This window comes from Heloderma suspectum, chromosome 2 (genome assembly GCF_057233095.1).
Source record: "Heloderma suspectum isolate Gila_16-S chromosome 2, 16-S_ref, whole genome shotgun sequence".
Classification (NCBI taxonomy): Eukaryota; Metazoa; Chordata; class Lepidosauria; order Squamata; family Helodermatidae; genus Heloderma; species Heloderma suspectum.
In genome coordinates this window covers 72353965-72366319 of record NC_139459.1, presented here as the reverse complement: position 1 = coordinate 72366319, position 12355 = coordinate 72353965, and the positions used below count along the sequence as shown (strand labels likewise).

The window sequence follows — 12355 nt, the reverse complement described above, 5'->3', positions numbered from 1 at the left end:
ACGTGCAGGGGCAGATTGACGGAGGCCTCAGATCCACAGGATCAAAGCTTCTTTATTCGCCAGTATGTCCCCAAACCCCTTCATGGATCACTGCCTTATTGTGGCGAAGGGGCTTGCGTAACTCAGTGAAGCCATAAGCTATGACATGCAGGGCCACCCAAGATGGACAGGTCATGGCAGAGAGTTCTGACAAAATGTGGTCCACTGGAGAAGGAAATGGCAACCCACTCCAGTATTCTTGCCAAGAAAACCCCATGGAACGTATCACAAGGCTAAAAGATATGACGCCGGAAGATGAGACCCTCAGGTCGGAAGGTGTCCAATATACTACTGGGGAAGAGCTGAGGGAATTTCCAAGTAGCGCCAGAAAGAGTGAAGCGGCTGGGCCAAACCCGAAAGGACACTCAGCTGTGGATGTGTCCGGTGGTGAAAAGAAAATCCGATGCTGTAAAGAACAATATTGTTTAGGAACCTGGAATGTCAGATCAATGAATCAAGGTAAGCTGGAGGTGGTCAAACATGAGATGGCAAGATTGAACAACGACATCTTGGGAATCAGCGAACTAAAATGGACAAGCATGGGCAAATTTAATTCAGATGACCATTATATCTACTACTGTGGGCAAGAATCCCTTAGAAAAATGGAGTAGCACTCATAGTCAAAAAAAGGGTGGGAAAAGCAGTACTGGGGTACAACCTCAAAAGCAATAGAATGATCTCAGTACGAATCCAAGGCAAACCATTCCACATCACAGTAATTCAAGTCTATGCCCCAACCACTGAGGCCGAAGAAGCTGAGGGTGATCGGTTCTATGAAGACCTACAACACTTTCTAGAACTAACACCAAACAAAGATGTCCTTTTCATCATAGGGGATTGGAATGCCAATGTAGGAAGTCAAGATATCACCGGGATAACAGGCAAGCATGGCCTTGGTGTACAGAATGAAGCAGGACAAAGGCTAATAGAGTTTTGCCAAGAGAACACGCTGATCATAGCAAACACTGTTTTCCAACAGCACAAGAGACGACTCTACACATGGACATCACCAGATGGTCAATATCGAAATCAGATTGTTTATGTCCTTTGCAGCCAAAGATGGAGAAGCTCCATACAGTCAGTAAAAACAAGACCTGGAGCTGACTGTGGCTCAGATCATGAGCTGCTTCTTGCAAAAATTTCGGCTTAAATTGAAGAACGTAGGGAAAACCACTAAACCGTTCAGGTATGACCTAAATCATATCCCTTATGAATATACAGTGGAGGTGAGGAATAGATTTAAGGGATTAGACCTGATAGATAGAGTGCCTGAGGAACTATGGATGGAGGTCCGTAACATTGTTCAGAAGGCAGCAACTAAATCCATCCCCAAGAAAAAGAAATGCAAGGAAGCAAAGTGGCTGTCTGATGAGGCTTTACAAGTAGCTGAGGAAAGAAGGGAAGCAAAAAACAAGGGAGAAAGGGGAAGAGATATCTAACTGAATGCAGAGTTCCAGAGAATAGCAAGGAGAGACAAGAAGGCCTTCTTAAATGAACAATGCAAAGAAATCGAGGAAAACAACAGAATGGGAAAGACTAGAGATCTCTTCAAGAAAATCGGAGATCTCAAGGGAACGTTTTGTGCAAAGACGGGCATGATCAAGGACAAAGAAGGCAGGGACCTAACAGAAGCAGAGGAGATTAAGAAGAGGTGGAAAGAATACACAGAAGAACTATACAGGAAAGATCTGAATGTCCCTGATAGCCATGATAGTGCGGTCACTGAACTTGAGCCGGACATCCTCGAGAGTGAAGTCAAGTAGGACTTAGGAAGCATTACTAACAACAAAGCTAGCGGAGATGACAGTATTCCAGCTGAGCTATTTAAAATCCTAAAAGATTATGCTGTTAAAGTGCTGCACTCAGTATGCCAACAAATTTGGAACACTCAACAGTGGCCACAAGACTGGAAAAGGTCAGTTTACATTTCAATTCCAAAGAAGGGCAACGCCAAAGAGTGTTCAAACTACCGTACAGTTGCACTCATTTCACATGCCAGCAAGGTGATGCTCAAAATCCTACAAGCTAGGCTTCAGCAGCATGTGAACTGAGAACTACCGGAAGTACAAGCGGGGTTTCGAAGAGGCAGAGGAACTAGAGATCAAATTGCCAACATTCGCTGGATCATGGAGAAAGCAAGAGAATTCCAGAAAAACGTCTATTTCTGCTTCATTGACTACGCTAAAGCCTTTGATTGTGTGGATCACAACAAACTGTGGCAAATTCTTAAAGTGATGGGAGTACCAGACCATCTTACCTATCTCCTGAGAAACCTGTACGAGGGTCAAGAAGCAACAGTAAGAACCGGACACGGAAGAACCGATTGGTTCAAAATTGGGAAAGGAGTATGACAAGGCTGCATATTGTCGCCCTGCTTATTTAAGTTATATGCAGAGTACATCATGAGAAACGCCAGGTTGGATGAATCACAGGTCGGAATTAAGATTGCTGGGAGAATTATCAACAACCTCAGATACACAGACGATACCACCCTAATGGCAGAAAGCGAAGAGGATCTCAAGAGCCTCTTGTTGAGGGTGAAAGTGGAGAGTGCAAAAGCTGGTTTGAAACTCAACATTAAAAAAACGAAGATCTTGGCATCTGGCCCCATCACTTCCTGGCATATAGAAGGGGAAGAAATGGCAGCAGTGACAGATTTTACTTTCTTGGGCTCCAAGATCACCGCAGACGGTGACTGTAGCCATGAAATTAAAAGACGCTTGCTCCTTGGGAGGAAAGCTACGGCAAACCTAGACAGCATAGTAAGAAGCAGAGACATCACCTGCTGACAAAGGTCCGTCTTATAAGCTTGCCCCAGCTTGCCCTAAAAGGCAACCTAGGACTACTTAAATAACCGGCTCACCATGCACATGCAGGCCGTTATCCACCACTCTTTTGCAGGTGTACTTTCGCCCACCCAGGAGGGATTTTCCCCGTCCCGCAGGGAGAGGAGGAGAAAGAGCTGAGGCCGTTTCGGCCTCGGCGAGGGGGGAGCGCCCCTTCCATGAGGGCTTCCACCCGCTCGCGCCCTCCCTCGACAGCCACGCGGCGGGCGGAGGGCGGGGACGAAAGGGGCTCCGGGCTCGGCCCGCCTGCCGGACTCACGTTGTAAGTGTGGAAGCTCCTCCCCGCAGCGGTGACCAGGTAGAACTCCCGGTGACGGCGGTGGTAGCGCAGCACGTGCGCCAGGTGACTGGAGTAAAGGCCGAGCGCGCGGAAGCCCGCGAAGAGCGCGCTGCCCCCGCCCGCGCCGGGCCCCCCATGACGGGCTTCGCCCGCCCCCGACATCGCCTTCTCTTCTCCGCGGGCGCCGCCGCCGCCGCGCTGCCCGAGGAGGCCCGTGCGTGAGAAGCCGGAGACTTGAGGGGCTTCCGGAAAGCTCCTCGGCTGCTTCCAGCGCGTATCCTGCCCCCACCGGTGCCGCCGTAGAAATGGGCCGCCTTACTGCGCTCGCGAGACGGAGGACTTCGGTTCCGCATGTCGGGATGAAAAAGCAAAATCCAAGAGTGAACCCTCCGAAATGAATGGGACTTAAGTTAATCATGACTCACTTAAACTCCATTTATTTCAATAGGTCAACCCTGAGTAGGATTTGTGTTGGATTTTGCCCGAAGCGTCTCGTTCGTCAGCGTTGAACACCGCTGCCTATACAGTGCTGGGCAGGCTACAATGCAGTCTGGTTTTGTAATTATGCGTTATTAATTTAATTTTTAAACTGTTCTTTAGTGTAGTCATTGAATTCTTTCCATTAAGTGAAATAAGATTACAATCAGTAGGCCATTGAATAATTGAGCAAATATGCGCTGCAAATGCATAGTGGGTTTTTTTTCAATTATTCAATTTTTTTATTAGACACCCTATAGCTTATATATATATATTGTTGTTGTTGTTGTTCAGTCGTTCAGTCGTGTCCGACTCTTCGTGACCCCATGGACCATAGCACGCCAGGCCTTCCTGTCCTGCGCTCTCTCCCGGAGCGTGCTCAAGTTCATATTCATTGCATCCGTGATGCTATCTAGCCATCTCATCCTCTGCCGTCCCCTTCTCCTTTTGCTTTCAGTCTTTCCCAGCATCAGGGTCTTTTCCAGGGAGTTTTCTCTTCGCATTAGGTGGCCAAAATATTGGAGCTTCAGCTTCAGTATCTGTCCTTCCAATGAGCACTCAGGGTTGATTTCCTTTAGGATGGACTGATTTGACCTCCTTGCAGTCCAGGGCACTCGTAAGAGTCTTCTCCAGCACCACAGTTCGAAAGCATCAATTCTTCGGCGCTCAGCCTTCCTTATAGTCCAGCTCTCACAGCCATACATTACTACTGGGAAAACCATAGCTTTGATTAGACGGACCTTTGTCGGCAAGGTGATGTCTCTGCTTCTTACTATGCTGTCTAGGTTGGCCATAGCTTTCCTCCCAAGGAGCAAGCGTCTTTTAATTTCATGGCTACAGTCACCGTCTGCGGTGATCTTGGAGCCCAAGAAAGTAAAATCTGTCACTGCTTCCATTTCTTCCCCTTCTATATGCCAGGAAGTGATGGGGCCAGATGCCATGATCTTCGTTTTTTTAATGTTGAGTTTCAAACCAGCTTTTGCACTCTCCTCTTTCACCCTCAACAAGAGGCTCTTGAGATCCTTTTCGCTTTCTGCCATTAGGGTGGTATCGTCTGTATATCGGAGGTTGTTGATAATTCTCCCAGCAATCTTAATTCCGACCTCTGATTCATCCAACCCGGCATTTCTCATGATGTACTCTGCATATAAGTTAAATAAGCAGGGTGACAATATGCAGCCTTGTCGTACTCCTTTCCCAATTTTGAACCAATCGGTTGTTCCTTGTCTGGTTCTTACTGTTGCTTCTTGACCCTCGTACAGGTTTCTCAGGAGACAGGTAAGGTGGTCTGGTACTCCCATCACTTTCAGAATTTGCCACAGTTTGTTGTGATCCACACAATCAAAGGCTTTAGCGTAGTCAATGAAGCAGAAATAGACATTTTTCTGGAATTCTCTTGCTTTCTCCTTGATGCAGCGAATGTTGGCGATTTGATCTCTAGTTCCTCTGCCTCTTCTAAACCCAGCTTGTACTTCCGGTAGTTCTCGGTTCGCATACTGCTGAAGCCTAGCTTGTAGGATTTTGAGCATCACCTTGCTGGCATGTGAAATGAGCGCAATTGTGCGGTAGTTTGAACACTCTTTGGCGTTGCCCTTCTTTGGAATTGGAATGTAAACTGACCTTTTCCAGTCTTGTGGCCACTGTTGAGTGTTCCAGATTTGTTGACATATTGAATGCAGCACTTTAACAGCATCATCTTTTAGGATTTTAAATAGTTCGGCTGGAATACTGTCATCTCCGCTAGCTTTGTTGTTACTAATGCTTCCTAAGGCCCACTTGACTTCACTCTCTAGGATGTCCGGCTCAAGTTCAGTGACCGCACTATCATGGCTATCAGGGACATTCAGATCTTTCCTGTATAGTTCTGTGTATTCTTGCCACCTCTTCTTAATCTCATCTGCTTCTGTTAGGTCCCTGCCTTCTTGGTCCTTTATCATGCCCGTCTTTGCACAAAACGTTCTCTTGAGATCTCCAATTTTCTTGAAGAGATCTCTAGTCTTTCCCATTCTGTTGTTTTCCTCGATTTCTTTGCATTGTTCATTTAAGAAGGCCTTCTTGTCTCTCCTTGCTATTTTCTGGAACTCTGCGTTCAGTTGGGTATATCTTCCCCTTTCTCCCTTGCTTTTCGCTTCCCTTCTTTCGTGAGCTACTTGTAAAGCCTCATCAGACAGCCACTTGGCTTTCTTGCATTTCTTTTTCTTTGGGATGGATTTCGTTGCTGCCTCCTGAACAATGTTACGGACCTCCGTCCATAGTTCCTCAGGCACTCTGTCTATCAGGTCTAATCCCTGAAATCTATTCCTCACCTCCACTGTATATTCATCAGGGATATGATTTAGGTCATACCTGAACGGTTTAGTGGTTTTCCCGACGTTCTTCAATTTAAGCCGAAATTTTGCAAGAAGCAGCTCATGATCTGAGCCACAGTCAGCTCCAGGTCTTGTTTTTACTGACTGTATGGAGCTTTTCCATCTTTGGCTGCAAAGGACATAATCAATCTGATTTCGATATTGACCATCTGGTGACGTCCATGTGTAGAGTCGCCTCTTGTGCTGTTGGAAAAGAGTGTTTGCTATGATCAGCATGTTCTCTTGGCAAAACTCTATTAGCTTTTGTCCTGCTTCATTTTGTACACCAAGGCCATGCCTGCCTGTTATCCCGGTGATTTCTTGACTTCCTACTTTAGCATTCCAATCCCTATGATGAAGAGGACATCTTTTTTTGGTGTTAGTTCTAGAAGGTGTTGTAGGTCTTCATAGAACCGATCAACCTCAGCTTCTTCGGCCTCAGTGGTTGGGGCATAGACTTGAATTACTGTGATGTTGAATGGTTTGCCTTGGATTCGTACTGAGATCATTCTATCATTTTTAAGATTGTACCCCAGTACTGCTTTTCCCACCCTTTTGTTGACTATGAGTGCTACTCCATTTCTTCTAAGGGATTCTTGCCCACAATAGTAGATATGATGGTCACCTGAATTAAATTCGCCCATGCCTGTCCATTTGAGTTCGCTGATTCCCAAGATGTCGATGTTCAATCTTGCCATCTCATGTTTGACCACCTCCAGCTTACCTTGATTCATTGATCTGACATTCCAGGTTCCTAAACAATATTGTTCTTTACAGCATCGGATTTTCTTTTCACCACCAGACACATCCACAGCTGAGTGTCCTTTCGGGTTTGGCCCAGCAGCTTCACTCTTTCTGGCGCTACTTGGAAATACCCTCTGCTCTTCCCCAGTAGCATATTGGACACCTTCCGACCTGAGGGGCTCATCTTCCGGCGTCATATCTTTTAGCCTTGTGATACGTTCCATGGGGTTTTCTTGGCAAGAATACTGGAGTGGGTTGCCATTTCCTTCTCCAGTGGACCACATTTTGTCAGAACTCTCTGCCATGACCTGTCCGTCTTGGGTGGCCCTGCACGGCATAGCTTATGGCTTCACTGAGTTACGCAAGCCCCTTCGCCACAACAAGGCAGTGATCCATGAAGGGGATATATATATACATATATATATATATATGTTGGCCGCGGTGGCTTAGTGGTTAAGACGGTGAACTGCAGACCGGAAGGTCGACAGGTCAGCAGTTCGAGACCCAAGTGCTGCTTGACGGAGTGAGCTCCCATCTTCAGTCCCAGCTCCTGCCAACCTAGCAGTTTGAAAGCAAGAAATTGCAAGTAGATAAATAGGTACCGCCTCGGCGGGAAAGGTAACAGCGTTCCGTGCACCTCAGTGTTCAGTCATGCCGGCCACATGACCACGGAAGCGTCTTCGGACAGCGCTGGCTCTTCGGCTTAGAAACGGGGATGAGCACTGCACCCTAGAGTCAGACACGACTGGTTGGGGACACCTTTATAGCTAATAACTCTAAGAGAGATGTACAAGAAAAACACAAAATACACATGAAAGCAGAGGCAGTGTAAGAAAAGCAATGGAGGGAGCAATCTTACGGGGATAGGCAACCGCTTATCCAATGCAGGGCAGGTGGAGCGCAGAGGGGATTTTCTCTGCCAGGTTCCTGCTGCCCAACATTAGCGGCCAGACAGCCAATTTCGGCTGTCTAGCCATGGGACTTTGGAGCGGGGGGGGGCCTGGATGATGCCCCCAGGAACGTCCCCTTTTGTCTCGCTCCGTGCTGCTCTTCCGCACGAGGAGGCAGGGGACAATCCGTGCTACTGGCGAGGTGGTTTTCTGGGAAATGACTTCGGAACGCTGGCTCCGAGGTTGGTTCCCGAAAACTGAACAAGCCACTGTCCAGCCGCTATTGGATTGCACCATAAAGCAACATCTTTAAAATCTTTATTTTAAAAAGAAATAAAAATATTGAAGATAACACTATTTTAAAAACACAGAATAGCAGCAGAAGGAGAGGATTAAAAGGCCTGAGAGAATAAGGGTGGAAGCCTATGCAGACAGAAAAAAAGTCCTACCATTCCCAGCATTCCCCTGGCTAGCATAGCTGGTTAGGGGAATGCTGGGAGTTATAGGGCTTTTTTCTCTAAACATGCATAGGATTGCACCTTAAAAGTTATCTGAAGGACCACCTACACCCCTTTGAGCTTGCCCAAGCATTAAGATCAGCATGAGACCCTACTCTCTGGTCCACCAGCAAGAGCCATTTGGCTGGCGGGTACTAGGAATAGTGTTTTCTCAGTGGTGGCTGGACATCTTTGAAACTCCCTCTCCAGCACAGCTGGCTTAAAAAAAAAAAAGCCTTGATGACACATTTATTCCACTCTGCATTTCATATGTCTCTTGCATGTGATTAGTTGTAATTCATTAGTAGCCCCCTCCCCCCGAAGACCCTCTCCCAGAGAGGTCCACCTGGCATCTACTTTAGCCTTCTGGGATCAGCCAAATACCATTTTCAGTTGCAATCCTATGCATGCTTAGACAGAAAAAAGTGGTCTTTGCCTGACACCAAAAGGATAAAATAGAAGCCAGGTGAACCTCTGTGGGGGAGGGTATTCTGTGTGTGTGTTGGGGGCTACTAATGAATAGGCCCACTCCAAGTAACTACCTGTCACACCTCAGCATGCAAGGGTGCTAGGAGCTCCTGCAAAGAGAGGAAGCCCTTCAGTGTAGCAAGGCAGGTGTGATCAGTGCTCTTGCTGCTGCCGCCTTGCTGCCTGGGGGACTTCTACTCCGCTTCCTTGCAGACCCAGGTCCTGCCAAGTACCACCCCACTCCCAGCTGCAACACCTGTGGGAGCTGGGGCATAAAACCCAGGCCCTGGCAGGGTGGGACTGCTGCCGCCAGGTGTTGCCGCCGAAGGGGGTGACACCAAAGGGGGTCACCCCTTTGGGGGAACATGAGGGCGAGGGCTTGTCCCCCTGCTTGAAAGGAGGGAGGGGGACTCTTTGCCTCAGTGTGGCCTGCAGGACTGCCTGCACCAGACATGTGTTTTTTAAAGAAGGGGGGAAGTGTTGGGAGCCAGGGAACAGCCATTATGGTTCTACAGGACAGGGAGATACGGTAATGGAGGGGGAAGACAGTCACACTCTAATGGCAGAGTGTGTAACAATAGGGTGCTGACTGTCCCTAAATTGTCCCCCAACTCAAATAACCTGGATGGCCCTGGCAACAGACCCCCTGGGTTGAAACTGCTGCTGCTGAATGCCAGGCCAGTGGGTGGTAAAACAACTGCTATCCAGGACTTGATCTTGGATGAGCGCGCTGACCTGGCTTGTATTACAGAGACCTGGCTGGATGAAGCTGGGTGGGGGGATTAATCTCTCTCAGCTCTGCCCTCCTGGGTTCTCTGTTCAGCAGCAGGCAAGACCTGGGGGGCGAGAAGGTGGAGTGGCAGTGGTCTATCGTGATTCAATCCCCCTTACCAGGTGCCCTATCTGCTGGGTTCGAGTGTGTGTATTTGAAGGTGGGTGCCCGGGACAGGATAGGGATTCTGTTGGTGTACCGTCCACCCCGCTGCTCAACAGTCTCCCTTCCTGAGCTAGCCGGGGTAGTCTCGGGTTTGGTGTTGGAGACCCCTCGGCTTGTTGTGCTGGGGGATTTCAACATCCATGCTGAGGCTGCCCTGTCGGGAGCGGCTCAGGACTTAATGTCTGCCAGGACAACCATGGGTCTGTCCCAGAAGGTGTCTGGCCCCACCCATGTTGCTGGGCACACTCTGGACCTCGTTTTCTGTACTGGATGGGGTGCTAGTGATCTGAGAGTGGAGGAACTCTCTATAGTTCCATTGTCATGGACAGATCACTACCTGGTAGGGTTTAGACGTGCTGGCACTCAGAACCACTGGAGGGGTGGAGAGGTGATTAAGATGGTTCGCCCCAGGAGGTTGATGGATCCAAATGGTTTCCTGATGTCTCTTGGGGATTTTCCTGTTCCCTCAGCAGGCGATTCTGTCGAAGCCCTGACCGACCTCTGGAATGGAAAAATGACCAGGACTGTGGACACAATTGCTCCTGAATGTCCTCTCTCACAAAGTGGAGCTGCACCAGCACCCTGGTTTTCTAGGGAGCTGGCAGCGATGAAACGAATGAAAAGATGACAAGAGTGATGTTGGCAGAAAACTCAGAGTGAATCCAATCGAACACGGGCTAGAGCCCATCTGAGGGCCTACTCTGTGGCAATACGGGCAGCAAAGAAAATATTTTTTTCTGCCACTATTGTGTCTGCGAAGAGCCATCCAGCAGAGCTGTTTCGAGTGGTCAGGGGTGTTTTATACACTAGCCTGCAAGAGGATAACTTAAACCTCTCGACAGCCCACTGTGAACAATTTGCTCAGCACTTTGCAGACAAAATCGCTCGGATCCACTCTGACTTGGACACTATAGTTGATACAGACTTAGTGGATGGAACTGTGGCCCTTGCTTGTCCAGTGTTGTTGGATACTTCTCAATTTGTACAGCCTGAGGATGTGGACCGGATCCTGGGAGGTGCGAGCCTCCACGTGTATTCTAGATTCTTGCCCTTCCTGGCTCATAAAAGCAGCCAGAGGTGGACTGGCTGAGTGAGTAAGGGGAGTGGTTAATGCCTTCCTTAGGCAAGGCAGAGTTCCAGCCTGCCTGAAGGAGGTGGTAGTGAGACCTTTGTTTTTTAAAAAAAAGCCCTCCTTGAACCCCACCATATTGGATCATTATCGGCCAGTCCCCAATATTCCATTTCTGGGCAAGATATTGGAGCGCGTGGTAGCCTCCCAACTCCAGGGATTCCTGGGTGAGACAGATTATCTAGATCCATTTCAATCTGGCTTCAGACCCAGTTATGGGACAAAAACAGCTTTGGTCGCTTTGGTGGATGACCTACACCAGGAACTAGACAGGAGCGTGTCCCTATTGGTTCTGCCGGACCTCTCAGCGGCTTTTGATACCATCAACCATGGTATCCTTCTGGGCCGCCTCGCTGGGATGAGATTTGGAGACACTGTTTTACAGTAGCGCCATTCTTTCTTGGAGGGGTGGACCCAGAAGGTGGTGCTGGGGGACTTCTGTTCGACTGCCTGGCCACTGGCTTGTGGAGTCCCTCAGGGTTCTGTTTTGTCCCCCATGCTATTTAACATATACATGAAACCACTGGAAGAGGTTGTCCAGAGTGTTGGGGTTCGGTGTCACCAGTACACTGATGACACCCAACTCTACTTTTCCTTTCCATCTAATTCCAAGGAAGCTGTTGGGGTGCTGAACTGGTGTCTTGTTGGCAGTAATGGACTGGATAAGGGCAAACACGTTGAAGCTTAATCCAGACAAGACAGAGGTGCTCCTGGTCAGTTGAAAGGCGGATCAGGGAATAGGGATTCAGCTTGTGCTGGATGGGGTTACACTCCCCCTGAAGACACAGGTTCGCAGCTTGGGTGTGCTTCTGGATTCAGCCCTGAGCCTGCATGCCCAGGTTTCAGAGGTGGCCAGGAGTGCATTTACACTGTTAAAGGTAGCGCGCGCAGCTGCGCCCGTTCCTTGAGATGTCTGACTTGGCCACAGGACACATGCCTTAGAATTACTGTAACGCACTCTACGTGGGGCTGCCTCTGAAGAATGTTCGGAAACTTCAGCTGGTTCAAATAGCTGCTGCCAGACTGCTGTCTGGGGCTCGCTACAGGGAGCATACAACTCCCCTGTTAAAACAGCTTCACTGGTTCCCAGCCTGTTTCCAGGCACAATTCAAAGTGCTAGTCATGTCCTAAAAAGCCTTATATGGCTTGGGCCCAGGTTATCTGAAAGACCATATTCTCTCCTATGAGCCTACTTGTGCCCTGAGAACGTCAGGGGAGGCCTTTCTTGCCATCCTGCCACCATCACAGGCATGTCTGGTGGGAACGTGGGAGAGGTCCTTCTCGGTGGCTGCCTCACGGCTCTGGAACTCCCTTCCCAGGCAGGAGAGAGTGGCACTCTCCTTGATGTTTTCGCAGGCACATAAAAACTTTTTTGTTCTGGCAGGCCTTTGGGGATAGCTAGTTTGGACCTGTGAGAATATGACGGATGGATACTATATTTATTGTTGTCCTTTAACGTTTTGATATTTTATACAATTTTAATATTATTGATGATTTAATTATATTTTTAACTTTTGTATATTCCTATTTTACTTCTATTTATAGGTTTACATTGTACAAGTTTTAATGCTGTAAAGCCGCCTTGTGTTCCAGTATTGGGAAAAGAGCGGGATATAAATATAATAATAGGTTCACAGAATTCCTGGTTTTTGACAACACAGATTCTTTCATACAAGACTCTGACATCAGGTGTGTTTTTT

At 48.2% G+C, this 12355-nt stretch overlaps 1 protein-coding gene across 2 annotated transcripts in view; it reads right to left on the bottom strand.

Moving 5' to 3' along the window:
* WDR36 (WD repeat domain 36) overlaps nucleotides 1–3458 on the bottom strand; it is a 70372-nt gene extending 66914 nt beyond the window's left edge. The window contains exon 1 of one of the 2 annotated variants that reach the window (XM_084833859.1): nucleotides 3145–3458. Coding sequence is in view for 1 of the 2 variants with exons in the window: in XM_084833860.1 (XP_084689986.1) it covers nucleotides 3145–3327 (183 nt within the window). In the remaining variant the exon portion in view is untranslated. The remainder of the gene's footprint in view (nucleotides 1–3144) is intronic. The other variant, XM_084833860.1, reaches the window with a different exon arrangement.
* Between the last annotated feature and the right edge of the window lie 8897 nt (nucleotides 3459–12355).